The sequence below is a fragment of the Natator depressus genome, chromosome 16, assembly GCF_965152275.1.
Source record: "Natator depressus isolate rNatDep1 chromosome 16, rNatDep2.hap1, whole genome shotgun sequence".
Lineage (NCBI taxonomy): Eukaryota > Metazoa > Chordata > Testudines > Cheloniidae > Natator > Natator depressus.
The window spans coordinates 21,194,063-21,211,947 of NC_134249.1; the positions used below are offsets into that span (position 1 = coordinate 21,194,063).

At 44.1% G+C, this 17,885-nt stretch overlaps 1 protein-coding gene across 8 annotated transcripts in view; it reads right to left on the minus strand.

The window, feature by feature from the left end:
* KCNT1 (potassium sodium-activated channel subfamily T member 1) overlaps positions 1-17,885 on the minus strand; it is a 200,584-nt gene that overhangs the window by 57,772 nt on the left and 124,927 nt on the right. For all 8 annotated transcript variants that reach the window (XM_074973566.1, XM_074973565.1, XM_074973568.1 and 5 more), the window contains 6 exons: positions 14,953-15,052; positions 7,710-7,769; positions 6,582-6,630; positions 5,395-5,454; positions 1,677-1,751; positions 526-609 (listed from right to left, as the gene is read on the minus strand). In XM_074973566.1, the coding sequence (XP_074829667.1) occupies positions 526-609; positions 1,677-1,751; positions 5,395-5,454; positions 6,582-6,630; positions 7,710-7,769; positions 14,953-15,052 (428 nt within the window). The remainder of the gene's footprint in view (positions 1-525; positions 610-1,676; positions 1,752-5,394; positions 5,455-6,581; positions 6,631-7,709; positions 7,770-14,952; positions 15,053-17,885) is intronic.

Consider the following 17,885-nt stretch of genomic DNA (forward strand, 5'->3'; position numbering starts at 1 on the left):
AATTTAGAAGCATTCTGTGATCACAGTCTTAAGCATTCATCTGTAGTCCCCATGGGCAGAGCTTTCAGAAGGACTCAGATCTCCAGTAGAACTCAAGTCCCATTTAGGGACCTCAGTAAGTGGCCAGATTTTCAGAAAAGCTTCTAAATCTGGTATTAAGGGTCACAATGGGAGCTGTTGGGTGCCAGGGTCTTTTAAGCATTTGGCCCCAGTTCTGGGTTCTTGAAAATCTGGGTACTTGAAAATCTGGCCCTAAGTATAAATTTGAGTCACCCTCTTGGCAGCATAATCCACAGGACAATAGGTCCTAGAGCACATCAGAGCCTGCTACCTCTTGATTTAAGGTGGCAAGTGGAGAGCATCAAGATACTCTCCAAACATGGGGCATGGTTAAGGACGTCTGAAATTTGCAGTTTCTCTCTCAATATTAGTGTAAAACAAGTATCCAGAAAGCAACAGTAAGGAGACTGCCAGGCTACTCTTCTGGTTACACTGGAAGGGAGCGGGTGATCTTTGGCTACTCACTATCATGTTTTCCAGGGCGTACTTGGCCAGCCAGCAGTTCAGAAAAACGGGAATAAACAAATTCCGTAAAGGGGACCAGAATATCTAGAAAACAATAGTTATTTGCGGGTTTACTTGAAAAACACTCACAAAAATCAATGCTCCTTTATTAAATAAGTCATTAACAGTCAATTATTAGCCCTACTCCTAAGAATCTAAATTCCAAAGTTTTGGCAGAGGAATAGATGAGGATAATTGGCCTCAAAAGAGTACAGAAACTGCCGGTTACAAAGGTAGGGTCAGAGCCTCAACTGGCCAGAAGCTGGGAATGGGTGACAGGGGATGATCACTTGATGATTCCCTGTTCTGTTCCTTTTCTCCGAAGCACCTGGCATTGGCCACTGGCGGAAGACAGGACACTGGGCTAGATGGAACATTGGTCTGACCCAGTATGGCCGTTCTTATGTTGGTGCAAGTTGGCATAACACTACTGATTTCAATGGAACTACATTGATTTACATCAGTTCAAGTTCCAGAGCTTAGAATAGAGCTTTCGTGATCTGCCCCAAGTCGCTGTAGCCGTGACTATCCTAGCCAACTGCATGGCTATGATTGAGCAGTATTGCAAACTAGGTTAGATGCAAACACCTGAGACTGGCTATGCTACATCTTCCAAAATTGCTGACACTGGTGGAGCTGAATTATGGCTACCAAGTTTGGCCATGATCCTGCAGTGAGCTCTGCACTGGTGCAGGGGTCTTGATTACATCTGCCAGTATCTGAGTAGGTCACAAACAATGCGGTCTCAGGGCTGATGGCAGGCAGACCATCTTCCATACAATCCTAGAGTTATGCAACATGTTCACAACCAACCATGGAACCAGGAGAAATGCAGCCAGTCCTGGGTTCTGATATGGAAATGAAACCAGCTGAATTTCATGAAAAGCATTTTGAACCCATCAAGAAACTGGAAAATGTAAACAAAAATGAACATTCTCCACAGAAAGTCATTTGTTACTGAAAAAAAGATTTGGGGGAGAGGACTTGACCTGCTCTTAACATTTCCTGTCATTGGACAGATGCCCATTAATCATGGTTTCATAATGAAAACATTGTAGCATAGCATTTATTGAAATGTGATTGGTTTAAAAATGTCAAGAGCAAACACTTACTGTGATTATAAAGGGCACAGTGTTGATCATTTCAAGGATGAATGAAATACGAAAAATCTGCTCCCAGATGTTTCCCTGCAGAATGAAAAAAAATTAATCATTTAATTAAATAATCCCAGAAGAATATTGAAAAGGGCAATTTAAAAGGTTCCGATTTGGGTCATTTCCAGTTGTTATAATGTTGTAGCAGCCAGGAGAATGCTGGGTATTTCACGGCCGGCAGAAGCAGCCCTGGTCCTTTTCCCAAAGAACTTATGATCTACATTTTAGATAAGACATGAGGAGCAAGCGGGAAGGTGATGAGATGTGGGAGGTCAGTGGATTATTTCTGAGTGAAGTTTAGTTTATGACACAGTCAGCAAAGACCATTAGGCTATCACCTCCTTGAAGCAGGACCGTGTCATATTCTGCCAGAATACTGTCGGCACTCACACCGCAACCACGGAATGGACGCTAGAAAGAAGAGCAGGAGAACAGAGGGCCAGTGCACTGGCCTTTGACCTTGAATGGAGCAGGTTCTAACCCCGTTTAGAGGCCTCTGGATTTCCAGGGAACCATTCTGCTTTCAGGAGCAATTCTCCCAGCTCTCTGTCTTTTTCAAGGTAACTAGAGCTTTTTAAAAGCCTCCCTAGGGTTGTCCTCCCTCTGTTGCCCTCTGGGGTGGGCTGAGCAATCGAAAAGAATGGGAGACGTCTGTTTACAACAGAGCCCTGTTCTGACGAACCATTGTATCCTGCTCACTACCAAGCATTGAATTCTAACTTGGGAGGCCCCTGATTGTGGACAGACAAGCTTTCCCGGGACTCCTCGGTGTTCTGTTTTAGAGACACTCCAGATTCTCTTTGAGAAGGAGTAAAATGAGAGCACTTCTAGGGTTTTTCCTGGCTGGCCATAGGCAATTTTATACGGATATCTCTTTGGATTCCCCCTATTCCAAAATATTCTGTGCTCTGTGCGTCTTTCCTTCATCCAGGTGGGTGCATCGGCAAGAGTCAATGAAGGGCTTAGGTAGGACATGAAATCAAATGTGAGCAAGGGAAAACTCCCTTTCTGCCCAGCTGCTGGAATATATTTACTTGAATTTGTGATGCCTCAGAGAAAGATATACAAGAAAAGACAAATAGCCTCTATATTGTCTGAACAATTCCCACAACAGAGACGAGAAGAGAATTTCTAGGCCTGATTCCCTCTTGCCTCATTTACATTAGCGCAAAGTGGTTGCAAAATGCCACCAAAAATCAATGTCTTGCACCCGCTTTGTACTGGTGGAAGTGATGCACAAAGGGTCAGCAATGGAGAATCAGGCTGCTCCTGTCTCCCTCTCTCTGCAGCCAGTTTGCAGAGCCTTCCCACCAGACACAAGGCTGTAGAACCATCTGATTAAAGCAACAGGATTTTAGGGATCAGCTCATCTGCCTACAAGCCTGAGGATGAGAGAGGGCACCCAATGTGCTGCAAACCTTATTGAAAACCCAGATGGGGTTCCCTCTAAAGGACACATGGCTGAAAAGGCCAGCGCTGATATACCCATCTACACACAGCATGACTAAGCTGCCCAGAAAAATATCACAGGCTAGAAAGAACAAAAGAAAAATGCTCCAGAGGACTCTGAGATGACTTTTATTGAGGCCTTCTTTCTCTGAGGGTAAAAGGAGCCAGAGTGACAGTCCTGTAGGTAGAAGTCTTCTTCTCCTCCACAGAACAGATGAAGCAAGGAACGGTCCCCACCATGCTGCCCCCAACCCTCAGCTGGTAGGAGAACCGCGATGGGTAAGAGGGTATTTCTATCTCAGTGGCTTCTAAGCTGAGGCTGCCACAAAAGGTGGCGGTTATGAGACGGTATGAAACCAAATGACTCCGTCATTGCACAGACCTGAACGGTAGCACCCAAGGTGACTGGGGGAGAAAGGAAGAATGAAGTTCAATCAACAAAACGAAAAGAAAATCCATGTTGTTTGAAAAGGGCCCCATTTGTGCTAGTTTGGAGATGCCTTTGTGGGAAATCTCAGTAAATGATACAGAGCATAATCCGTCTGCCTGGGCTGTAATGAGAATAGCGGTGACCAGCTATGCCGATGTGCAGAAAACTGGTCCAAGGGGGTTTCAGGCACCTGACAGAAGGGAGATAAAATAGCTGTTATGAATCTAATAGCTCTGTGGCAAAAGCGGAATTTACAGGCATTGGCGTGCTCAGCCTCTCTTCTGAAGGCAAGGAAGATTTAACATCACAGCTGAGCTCCTGTCACAGGCCAGCTGGCCCTTTATGGGGAGCTAGGCTCAGTCTCACCTTTGAGGGCTAAGCTACCCTCCCGCAGCTGACCCTGACTGGCTGGGATCAGGTGGCTGTTTGGTTATCAGACCCAGCTGGGAAGGAGCCAGGTGATTTCCATACGGGTCTGAGAGAGCTCAGCTGGTGAGACAGCTGCAGGAGGGAGGTTGCCTCCAGGATCTAGCCCTGAAGGGAGAGGGGGTCAGGAGAGAAGGAGGCTCCTGAAGAAGGCCAAGCCCCAGGCAGGTGGCACGGAGGAAGACTGGGAATAAGGATCCAGACTGGGGGGAAGGACTTTGAGGGCGGGGGGAGCCCTGAGGTCAGTGGCTCGGGTAGGGGCTGGGTCCAAAAGGACAGAGCTCTGTGAGACAGCAGAGTGAAAGGTCACCCAGGAGAGTGGAAGGCCCTTTCATTTCCTTTGTTAAGTCCCTTTCCAGGGCTGAGCGGGACAGCTGCCGGACAAAGCCTCCCGAAGGGAAGGTAGACCGGACACCAAGGCATGCTGTGGGGGCTGACACTGCCACAGTCCCTTTTACAAAGGTCCGTCCATTGGGAACCACTTCTTCCCAGATCTTCCACCCATTTCGGACCATGTCGATGGTTGTGGCTAGACTCCCCAGAAGCTGGGCATGGAAGACAGGGGACGATCACCCCATGAGTGCCCTGTTCTGTACACTCCCCCTGAAGCTCTGGGATGGGCCACTGTCGGAGACAGGATCCTGGACAAGATGGGCCATGGACTGTCCCCACATGGCAGCTCTTATGTTCTCATGTACTCCACCGAGCACTCACGCCGCTCAGTCCTACAAGGGGCAGCACACTCTGGCCTGAAGAAAGCATGGGATTGAAGTCAGCGAGACTCCTTGTGAGCTTAAAGTCAGTCACTTGCTCCCAGGCTTTGCTGGTGAACTACTGACTTGGAGTATTCAGCACCATACAGGATCAATCCCTGTGACAGGACTCAGCAAGAGAGCTGCTTGGAGGTCTCAGGGGCCAAATGCTGGTAAGCATCTTTTATTTGCTGTATGAAACAAATTGACTTTCCTTCTCTTGGAGGAATATTTCCCTTGTGTGCCTACCGAAGAGTGTTTGTTTCAATTCAGCGAGCTCAGTGATGGATGAGAGCTGGGAGACTTTCATGCGCATTAGAGATGAGATTCAAGCTGCAGAATTCAGATCCAGGTTTTTAATATTCTGATATTCAGTGGGTGCTTGGATCTGAGATTTGTTAGACCTATTTAAAAAAAAAAAAAAAAAAGACACAGGCCATTTGCAAAATTCAGTCCAGGTTTCAATTTCAAATGCCCACAGTAAAGCTGTGTAGGGAGTGATCTGAGAAGAGCAGCTGCTGCAGAGTGAGAGGGAATGAGAAAGGGAAGACTGCCATTGATTTCAAGGAGTGTTTGATTGGGCCTTAAACTTTAAATCCATTACTTGGAGGGCTCTTACCTTGTAGCTGAGATAGATGAGAAGCATGGTCTCTAGGAAGCTGATTAAAGCTACGCTAACCTGAAAAAAATATAAAAGAATATAATTGCTTTGGGTTTGATCTGAAGCATCATCGAAGAGGTCTGAGGCTATCCAGCCACTTAAATGGTCTCGCCAACTGAATATTCCCACCTGGTTTACAAACAACAAATATGAAAGTTGCCAACCACGGAGGCTGTGGGGACTTTACTGAACCCCAGGAAAATATGGGAGTGGCACAGATTGGGGATAACAATGGGAAATCCTCCATTTCCACTTCACACTTCTTTTGTCAAACTTCAGAAATATCTGCCTGCTCTAGACAGTGCTTGTATCAGTGCAACTATGCTGGTTGGGGGGAGGGGGTGATTATCAGCATAATTATTATTTGTTAAATCAAAATACAGTCCCTAGTGTGGAGGCAATTATACCGATATAGCTTATTCCCTTTATACCCATAGACCTGCATCCACACAAGGACCTGTGCTGTTTTAACCGTACTGGTATAGATAAAGCAGTGCCACTTCGGGGTTAGACAAATCCGTGGGCTGAAATCCTGGCCCCACTGATGACAAGAGCAGTTTTACTGTTGAGTTTAATGGAGATGGGAGTTTACCTTTTTTAAAAAAATTCATCACAGGGAAATTTTTCACTAATAAAATAACTCAGAGTAAAAATAGCCAAACACGTTAGACCCATGAAGCCTTCCCTTCCCCCAGCCGAGAACATCTACAGATCAGAGATAAAAAGACTGGGGCAGTACGGGAGAGAGGGAGGGGGGAGGAACCTTCTCCGAGGTCCTTGATCCCCTGAACCTTATTTGGCTCACTGTAGACCCACATTATCCCAGGCTCTATTGGGCCAGGAGCGTAGAGCTGCGCAAAACTCACGGTTTTATCTTCACAAACATTTGCATAAACAGACTCTTATCTTTTCCATCGGCATTTGTAAGTTTCACCTAGGGCCATCTAGCTGCTCACAGCAGAAAAACACAATCTATTCCCACTCACCAGTGTCCTCTGTTTATCAGTCTTCAAGGATTTGTTCCAGGAAGAAAGATGCAGAGAGACACGCGAACGACACAAAACAAACCTTGCACAGAATAAATACGGTTTGCCTTTGGTGTCGTGGATTTTGTGTGACAGAGCCTTAGAAGTTCAGTCACTTACCTGTATTGCCCATAATGTCATTTTTCTATCCACCCAGAAGATTGGAGCCCTATAAAGAAAATTCACAGTGGTCCTAAACTGGAATCTGTTTGAAACAAGCCATTCAGTGTTTTACCCAACAGGTGTGAAGTCAACATTTACTGATCTATATCTTTAACAAATTCATTATTATTATTCAAAAATGCAAAGTCTGCATCCAGATCTGAATTTCCTCAGAATCATGGGGCTGTAAGCCTGGAGTGTGGTTCAGGCCCAGCTAATTCTGTGTCATTCCCTTTTGCAAAACTTCAGTAATAAAACTGTAAACCTGGTGAGACTCACTTCTAGAAATCCCAAACTTAGGCCAGATACATGAATGTGGGATGAATTTTTGGTGAACCTGAACCAGTGGATGGATTCAGGTGAAAACCATCTAGGACTAAGCAGTTTGAGAGTGAATTCAGGTTTTGAATGAGTTGAATAACTCCTGCAAATTTCAGAGACTCAGGGTGCAAAGGGAATCAAACTGGAGAAGATTGAAGAACCCTCAACTGTAAGTCTTGACATTCACAAAGCTCTGGAACAGAATGTCTGGTGAACTACAATTAGGCTCAGCCACCTAAAACCCTGCATGCTCCAGTGGGAAAGACTGACAGGATCCATTAGCTGGAACCATCAATTGTTCTCACTCCAGGACAACTTTGTCTATTAGACTCGTTTAGCAGAAACTAGACAGAATTTGAACTGCAAATCTGCGTATGAAACCTCTCACAGGCTACGTGCTGGTTCTGACCCTGGACAACACAAACCCGCTTGAGGTGAAATTAATCTCCCATGCACATCCAGTCCTACCCTTGCAAGCAAGAGTGAGCGTGCTGAATTGTATGAGAGTTTTGTTAAACAGATTACTGAGAATACCCTCTGCATGGAGAATTACTCATTTCCAAAAACAGAACAGTGGATGCTTTTCTAACTGTGCATCTCAATCCCTCTGTTACTGAGATTCATATTCTCTCTCTTCCTTTGTCAGCTGCATCACTATGGATAACCAGTGGCTACCGGTAGCCACAAACATCAGAAATTCATATTACCGGGTTCCCCAACAACTGGTTAGAGTGAAGCAGGATTTAAGTGCTATTAGCAACTTACCAGTTTATTTCTGTAGACGACTGGTTGAAGGTTGAGTAATTCTGCTTTTCGCATCCCCAGCTAAGACAAGAGAAACACAAACTAAGAGGGAGACAATCAGTATGATGCAACAGACCAGCCCAAGGGGCCAGTGAGAGATAAAGAATACTCCAAGTCAGAGCCTGCCTCTCAACTTCATGAAAGTGACGCAGGCTGATACCAAAGCCATTGTTCCCAAAAGGAGAAAGAGCCTGGAAGCTGCAGAAACGAACTTGGTTGTCGGTGCTGGCTGTGCTTTCAGCTGACGTAATACAGCACAGTCTAGTAATAATAATAATACCCAGCAATTAGAGTGGTTTTAATCCAGGGGGCCAGAGCCCATTGACTTCACTGAGAATTGCAGATACTGCACCTATAAAGACCAGCCCCCAGGTGTGGCTAAAGCAGGCAGTTTTGCTGTATCACTCTGGCAGGCTAAAATCAGTCAGTCAATAAAAGCCAACCAACACCGTTTGTCCTAGAGGTCTTTTACCTGAAGTTAAAAGCTCATCCACTAATTCAAATTCTGACCGGTAGCACTAAAACTAACCCTCTGCTCCCAGCTCTCCAGAACAGTTAACCAAGAGCTAAGTTCAAGGGCTGCCACGATGCTAATGAGTGGAAACGGAAATGAATGCGAGTCATTAATCATTCTGTTTGGCACAATGCAGAGTGACGATACTGCACAACCAGGAAACACAAGCGTGGGTGCCAGGTAGCATGGCTCTTCACAATTAAGCATCCTGGACAAGTGGGTTGGGTTGGGTGTGGAGGGAAGAAGACTGCAAAGCAACAATGCATGTTTCAGATGATACCAAATTGGTTTGCACAAGTCTGGAAAGGTAAGGTCACCAAATGGGAAAAGGACTCTGGTATTGACGCTCAAAGTGAGCTACTGACTTACCAAGAGGAATGTTGGCCCAGTAGTTCAGTCACTAGCCGTGCCCATGGGAGAACCAGGTTCGAGTCCCTGCTCTGCCACAGATTTCTTGTGTGACCTTGGGCAACTCACTTGAGTCTCTCTGTGCCTCAGTTCCCCATCTCTACAATGGGGATAATAGCCCTGCCCTACCTGACAAGGAGGGTGTGAGGCTAAATACACTGAAGATTGAGAGGTGCTTAGATACTACAGGAGAGAGGGTACATAATATAGAAAGACCATTGGAACGCACTTTAAACAAATTTCTCCTGGGGCAAGTCCCATCTACTCTTGGGCTTTCCTGCATAAAAGCGCCAATGGCTAAAGTTAATTACAAATGTACTTTCTGTTGTTGGAACCCCAGGTCTAGCAGAAGCTAGGCTCATTAATCAGCTAGGTCTTTTATTACTGTTGGACCATCGCCTTGTATTTGTAAAATGTTAAACACGCCAAGCAAGATGCCTTAAGGTGCAAGACACTGATGAACCTCCCTGATGAAGTAGGTTATTTCTGAGGATATTGTTCCTTTTATTATTCTAATGGGGACTTAAAAGACCAGCTAAAAATTTAAAGTACACGGTTAGGCTGAATAACTTTAAAAACTGAAGTCAGAGATAAGTGGGTATAAGGTGCATTTCTTGGATTTGAAGTGCATTGCACTAAGTCTATTTGACATAGTTAAAAGTTTTCAGCAAAACTGAAATGTCTCCTGGAAACGTACTGATTTTGACTCAGCTGTCATTGGGAAAGCAAGCAAGAGCCCCCCCTGAGTAGCCAACAGACCAACAGCTGGTATATGAAAGACTGAGCTTGAAGTCCCTCCTCTACCTGATTCAGCATAGAAATATGACCCTGGGCTAGAGAGTCCATTTTTCATGTTTATTTATGAAATATTTCAAAAGGTCTCACTTTTGTTCCAATGAGAAATGAAAACAAATGTCAAAACCACAATTTTTTTTTCAAAATGGAATATTGTTCTCCAGCCAGCCCTAGAAAATACCTCCCAAATGCCATTGTCTAGCAACACAATAGTAAGGAATCTAGTATCAATGTCCTCCTGTGACACGTCCGCATCTCTAAATATAAAAGCCCTTCATCTCAAACTATGCCATGGGCGGAGTTCTGGAAATAAACATCAATTCATCTGTAAAGCAACAACATCTAGAGAAACGTCTAATCAAGCCAGCATCTGTCTGTCACCACTCTCTACATCCAAAACCAATCACCACCTGCCTTGCATCACAGCTTCTTGGGACATTCCTCCCCATCCCCAGAAAAGTCTAACACCAATATTTTCAACCAAGCTACATTTCAATGATGTGCTCTGATGCCCTCTGAAATATACTCATTGCGGTAGATCCTCAGTTGACATAAATTGTCATAGTTCCATCAATGTCCATGAAGCTGAGGTGCTGCCCCTCTGTATACAAAGCTCTTTAAACTTCTTCCTGTTGCAGAGGACAGATGTGTCTTTCAACAAGAATTCAGTGTTGTTATCTGGTGGGATGCATCCTAAAAGGTCAGAAGAATTTTAAAGGGCCAACAACTTTTGATAGCAATTTATTTTATAAATAATATAGTAGATGGGTCCAAACTGACTATACAAGAAAGAAAGAGACTTTTGGGTCTTCACTGAAATTCACCCCTGCACATTTTAGGGCATCCTTAGAAACCCCTGAGGGTGGGAGGTGAGTGAGTGACAGGTGTGATTTCCCCTCTGGGCTCATGTTATCTCTGTTATATAATTATGCTAAGGAATGTCATGAGATAAAATTTTCAGAAGTGCCTAACTCTCACTGATGCTTAAATCCCATTGAAAGTTAGTGGGACTTTGGGGCCCAAGTCACAGAAGTATTTTTTAAAATGTTACCCATGGCGACTAAGGGAACGATCAGCAAATCATTAACAAGGGTACTGAAACAAATCACAGATCTACTCTCCACTGCCACTGATCCAAAATAAGTTGGCAGAGCAAGGGGGAGCTCAGAGTACCTTACCAACGTTCCCCACTGACGGCTGTTATCACTGTAAAATGCAGCATAGCAGAAGCTGCCTCTAAATTAACAAACAGGAGATCGCAATAGAGCCCAAGCCATTGAACTTGCATTTCTAGGACAAACCAGCTGCTCCCCAGAACAACTAGCCAGGTAGACAGCAGTGAAAGGCACACACAGAGTATTGAAGCCATGCGCTATTACCATGGGAGGATGCAGCCATGCTGACCAACACTTATTGCACACATACTGCACCCCACCACCCCAAGGCTGAAGCCTCTCTCCGGACTGGAAAGGAGTTTTGCTGCAAGCAGTCTGGGAAATTGAATGCAAGAATTCAGCCTCTTTCACTGAGTTTTGGTATGTTAAGCCTCACCCCTGTTAATATTCACTCTTCATGCCAGTGGAGGCCTAAAGGTGTTAAGATACCCTGAGATAATGCAAATATATCTGACAATAAAATGCCTCTTTTAAAATCACATTTTGGCATGGACAAACAGAAGGAACTGTATCCACCTAGAAAGAGTGAAAGCATCTTAAAAGACCAGGCTCTCTATCTGGCTGGGTTTTCACAGGCAAGAGAAGCTGGGATTCATTTTACTCAGAGACATGTGGAGACATTCTCCTTCTTCCAAGAGCCAACTGATTTGCCAGCTTCCTAAGAGAACTGGCCTGATATCAAATCCCCCAGCAACCCAGATGGTGAAATACTGTCAAAAATAAGAGGTATGGTCCAAACATAGGATGTGAATCCAGGAACTTCAGAGTTCTAGTTCTGGCTCCGACATGGACTCTGGTCACTTCACTTTCTGCCTACTCACCTCCTTCACAAAAGTTGTGAAGGATAGGACAGAAGATGGAAAAGTTCTGTGTTAGTGCTAAGTGTCAGATGTTTCTCCTTTCCCTGCCTTCACACCCAGATAAGTAGCCTGCAGCCTTGGCAAACAGAAGAATCAAAATGCTAATTGACTTGCATTCTGTGCTGGGAGAAATTATATACAGATAAAAGGCAAAAAAAGGACACCCACAAAGAAGACACACATTCAAGTACTGAGCAAAGCTGACAAATCTAATCATCTGTCAGTTCAGCTCTTGAAATGACAACGCTGATCTCCTCCCAAAAGACTTAAACAGGATTTAGGGTAAGTGCCTTCAAGGATGTCAACATATAGAAAACGTTTGCAGGCTATGCTGAAGGCTTGAGCATTTGTCCCATGTCTGAAGGCAATTTGACCTGTGAGTCTGCAGCAAGGTAGTCGAATAATTTTTAAAGCTACAGATGAAAGGGACCCACACTTAGAATATTGTTATTGGCATTGCTAAACTAAAACGGTCAGAAGAAAGTCACAAAACACTGAACCCCTCCACCCCACCTGAAATACATGAAGCAGCATCACTCAAGAGCTGGATACAAAGTAGAGCTGGTCAGAAAATGGAGGGAAGCCCATGGAAAATGCAGAGGTGTCCGTGAATAAATAGAAATCTGAAGTATTTTGATTCTGAAATACCACCATGGTGCCTCATGGGAGTTGCAGTTTCATGGTCCCATTCTCTTCTACAGGCTGAGTTCTCTGGTCAACATCCATCTCCCATGATGCACCATGGGGTCTCCTCTTTTGGGGAGTAGATCTTTTGGGGTAATGCATCACAACAGTCATGTGAACGAAGTCATATACAGGTTGGAGTTCTGTTCCTGGCATTTCTCCTAAAGTTGATGAGCTGCAAACACCATGTCTATGGTCCCATGTCTTCTCTTGAAGCCACACACTCTCAGGTAAGAGCCCTTGTTCAATATGTTGCACAAGGCAATTCAGCAGAATTCTGGCAAGAGTTTTGCCAGCTACTGATAACAAGGAGATGCCCCGATAGTTGTTGCAGGATTATCTGTTGCCTTCCACTTGTACAAGTGGATAATGGATGCATCCTTGTACTCCTAGGGTATAGTTTCTTTGATTGAAAAAATTCAGTCAGCTTCAGAACCATGTGTGAGCCTCTGGACGTGTAGACTTCGGCCCGTATAGCATCTGTTCCTGGTGCTTTACCATTTGACAGCAGGTCAATCGCTTTTACAGTTTCAGTCAGCGCTGGGGGATCAGCAAGAGAGATTTTGATATTGATCTGCAGCAGTCAATCAATTGCCTCCTCATTAATAGATGATTGTTGATTGGGGATGTTGTTAAAGTGTTCTGCCCACCTTTGCAGTATCTTTTCTTTGTCAGTGAGCAGTGTGGTGCCATCGGCACTCAGTATTGGAGATGTACAACTCAAATGAGACATGTTTCAACTTTTTGATTAAATTTACCAAAACATGTTGCTGTTTTTCAGCCAGCTTGTAGGGCAATCTCCATTTCTGAAACTCAGATGAAAATTTTCCCCAGAGCATTTGGAAAATTGTCTGCGAAAATGTTTCTAAATTTCTCTACGAGCTTTATTTTCCAGTGGGTTGTCCAGGGCTAGTGAACATACAGATTATTATATCATAGAGTTTCAAACAATGAAGCAAGACAAGACCACTTGAAGCATCCACCCTTCATCTTTGCTGTAGTACTAAAATAATTTTCACTATTGTGTCTCCTATTAACCATCTGCAAGGATGGTGACCTGACAGCTAATTGATAAAGTAACCCAGTACGCAGGTATCCATAGACACATACAAGAGTTATTTCCCACTGCACAGAGTTCTGTTTGAGACAGTTCTTTATCTCTAGTTGTAAAGCTCACAGCTTTATTTTTCATCTCAGTGCATCACAGACATTTTGGCAGTTCTGATAAGATGACGGAGAGATGATTTTGTCAAACTATATCAGAAGTATCTAAATGGATTTCAGACAGAACTTCTAGGGGCTCTGGGAAATCAATAGTGCTTCTGAGACTCAGTTTGAAACACTGGCTTACAAAAAAGGCCCCCTGGGATGCGAAATGGCAGCTCTATTGCAAAATACATTTAGACTAATCGTTCTGTGTTAGTTCAGTTAGACGAACATGTGGAAACAGATCATTTTATGGACTGGGGTCCCAATGCCCAGCCCAACCCTCCAACACAACTACCATCAGCCCCGTCTAGCCCTTCTGCTTTCCCCATGGCATTCTTTGGGACCCATCACTGTCAACAGTAGTATAAGGATAACAAATGTACACTAAAAAATACGCCACAACTTCTGAGAGTTTCAGCCATCCCACAAAAGGCCTAAACAAAATACCCTGCTTTGTTCTCTCTGCAGTTTATGCTAATAATAAATAATAATAATAATAAAGGATGCATTCAGAGCAGAAGAACTCAGCCAGATTTACAGCCCCCCGTCACTGCTGTAAATAGATGAATAAGTAAGACAGAACAAACTCTGAGAGGTAGGAGCGGCAGATATAGACTGGTGGATTGTCATTAGTTTTGGTTTTAGGAATTCTCAATTCTATCCCACAAATTTGTTAAATTAACTGATTAAAAATGAAGAAAAAACAAAGCAGGAAGAATTAGCAATTTTTTGAAATAATGTTTACAATAGGCAGGGAAAAGACAGAAGGTGATAATATCGCTCCTCACATATCACTGCTCATTGAATTGTTGTGGGACTCAACCAAGGTGGAGGAACGTGAAATGTTCCCGTTTATGTTCACTACTGCCCTCTAGTGGACAAAACTTGACCTGCTTATATGTATGACCAGCAGGTTTCCTTTGATCAACAAGCTAGCAAAGTTTGAAGGCCTGTGATTCTGGAGTGGGACACGAGTTCAGGTTTCCCCATGCCACAGGTGTGTGACTAGCTGGTGATTGTGTCCTGTTTCCAGCCACATCACTGTACCTCAAATTTAAGTTAGCATTCAAGCGTCCAAATGGAAAGGGAGTGAAATAAGTTATCAGATAAGACGAATAGCAACTCAGAAGAGAACATACAACGTGGCTGGAGAAGCAGCACTCTCTTCACCTTGTAAGAGGAAAAGAAGCAAGAGCAGATGCACGGCTATTGCCCGCAGAAATCTCCTCGCCTCTGGATAGAAACCACTCCTTGAGGGGGACAGTTGGTTCGCTATGGACTATTCCCCATTGCAGCAACTAGTGAGACTCAGCACTACGGTGAGGAGAACAGAACATGAGATCCCTTTATCTGGGACTGGACTATGGTGGAACTTCTGAGGGTATCGTCACCCTCACAGCCACTTAATTGCTAGTAAACCGGCTCTAAACATGAAGTGCTGTCTGGAGACCAACAACACTGAAAGATGCTTAGAGACAATCATGATGGGAGCCTAATAAATACCCAATGATGGATTAGACAGCTAAAAATCCACCTTACTGCAGCTAATAGACACTCACCATCCTATTCCCTCTGCTGGGTTGTCAAGTAGAACACGTACAATATAGAGAAGACAAGTGAGAAGCTTCAGGGAGAAGTTGAATAGCCGTATCCTTAGGCCTGCAATAGAAAAGACAACAGGGTAAGAGGCTAAAAAGAAACAAACATCTTCCTCTGACTGTACTGCAGGGCTTCTGATGTATGATAGACACACAAAAAGATGCACAGTCATTCCGAGCAAAAGAGGGGGGTCATAAGAAAGTTGGAATTGCTGAATCAGACCAGCACAGCACCTAATGCAATATCCGGTCACTCACAGTGGTATCAGGTGCGGCAGAGGAAGACACAAGAAACCCTCCCACTAGGTAGTTATCAGATAACCTACTATCAGGGAAAATTCTCTCATGACTCTCATTAGTTAGAGGCCTGAAGCAAGAGGTTTTATATCCCCTTCCAAACATTTTAACCTTTATTGTTATAACTCTGATTACCCGCAATAATGTCTAATCTGATTTTAATCATGCTTAGCTCTTGTCCTCAGTTATACCTTGTGGCAGTGTGTTCCACAGGCTGATCGTGTAACAAGTGAAAAAGGATTTCGCTTTGAGCTGATCTGAATTTTATAGCCTTTCCCTTTCAACATTCATTTTTGAAAAAGAATATCCTGACTCCTTGGTGACTACAAAATCTCTTCTGAAGTGTAACTTTGGGCCCGTTCTGCCAGGAGATCCACATGCGAGACGGAGGAATTTTCACTGGGTGCAATGGGAAATCATTATTATGGGACATTTTTTAAAAAGCTGAATTCAACCAGGCATCTAATTTCACAACCACAATCAACTGCAAATGATAGCAACGTATCTAGCTAAGGAACTTATATGGCCCCCATTACCACAGTTTCTTTACCACACCAGAATCTTAATTGGTTTCTGTATTTATCCCCACAACTCCTCAGAGGCAGGGAATTGTTATTATGCCCAAAGTACAAGTGGGGAACATGCTCAGAGAGACTAGGGTCCAGATTCACAAAGGTATTTAGGCACCTAACTCCAATTTATTTCAATGGGAGTAAGGCACCTTGATACCTTTGAGGATCTCCACCTCACAGAGTAGGGAATTGAACCCATGCCTACTGAGTCCCAAGCTAGCTTCTAACCACTGGACCATCCTTCCTGTAATGTCCTGGATCTTCTGCCTGTGTCAATGGTATAGTTCCACATTCTGGCCCTAGATGTCTGAATAGACTCCTACGTTCTGTTTGCAACCACAGTTGATTGTGCCAGGAATTGGTGATGGACACACAATTAGGGGCCATTGGATATCATTTGGCCCAAAATCTTTAGAAAACACGGTGCCCATAATGGGGAGAGGGAGAACTCCGCAGCAGAGGTCCCGTTAATGTTACTGCATCCTTGGAACATCTGTTTCAATAGTATTTAAACACCTATTATCCTTTAAGCATGAGAATGAACGAACACAATAATTTATGCTGCTTATTATAGCATGCGTGGTAGGATGGGTAATGATTGCTTTTCTGGCTATTAGTAGAGCTTGCAGGAGACCAGGAATGCTGTACGAACTTTGCTCGAGGCTTGTAGGGTGCACTCTACATCCTACGCAGCTTCAAATAACGAGAAGGCCAACATAAATAAATAAACAAAAAGAGTTGGCTCTTTGCAAACCCCCTCCCCCCAGTATGGAAGAAATGGATGTGGGCTGTTGATGTTTTTATCCCCAGAATCAGCTAGCATCCATTTAATAAGACTCATACAACCAAGCTAGGGTCCAGTCTTTGCTCATCACATGGCTCAGTGGTTTGTAGGAGGAGGAACAGAACATTCAAATTGCCACTTTATCAACTCCCTCCTCTTCACAGCCAGTTTAGCAGGCTATTACTCAAATTACCAGTGAGAAATTCAGCACATTTCCATTAAAACCCTCCTCTCCTGGGCACCCGCTCTCATGCTACACACCAGCTATTTGACAAGTATATGACCCACAGAGAACAAAAGAAAGTGTGAAATTATAAAATTAGCTCCTAGAGATTCCCTGAGGGCAGCTAATGCCTTCCCTCAGGCAGAAAATAAAAGCCTGATTCTTTGAGTGGAATTAATCTGGGGAGTCAAAGAAAATAGGTGATATTTTTGAGACAGACGAGAGGAATCCATGGCCTGAAATGTTTAGAAGGGAGGGAGCAGCAGCAGCCTGGAGGTTCCTGTCCCTAGACAAGAAAATTCCGGAGGTGGAGGTCACGTAGAGTTCTAACACTGTTGGAAGTTCAATCAGGGTGCCCCAGCCCTATAAACATGCCACTATTTTTAACAAAAATAAATCCAGTTTCATGCTATATTGTATAATGATTTACGGCAGGTCAGTTCATTCTCATCCCACAAGAAGTCATCCATTGCCAGAACTTCCCAGGAGCAATCAATTATTCTATCTGGGACACTTTCTGAGGTCTCACTGGTGATTGGTAAGCAGCAGACATAATAGCTCTTCTGTTTTGATGGATGTGTCCAGGGCACATTCATTAATGTTTGTGCCAAGTTTAATAAAGGGTGAAAGAGGGCATATGACTCTCGTGAGGGTATGTCTAGACGGCCATCACTGGGTGTCATGGCAGCTCAAGCAGACATACCTGAGCTAGCTTTAAACTAGCTAACTCGGATACCAGAGCAGTGAAGCTGCAGCAGCCTGGCCTGTACAAACCTACCCAAAACTCTGGGTAATGACTTGTAGGGTTGCCCGCGCTGCATCTCACGCTGTTACAGCTTCACTCTTCCAGTACCTGCCCTAGCCACATTAAAGTTAGTTCAGGTAGGTGGGCATGACCTGCCCACTTAAACACTATTCTGAGGGTTTAAATAGGATTTAATTAGTGCACCTACCTTGTGCTGTCCTCTCCGCACAGGGGTGAATTTCACCCACACAGAATAGAACCTCATCGAGACAA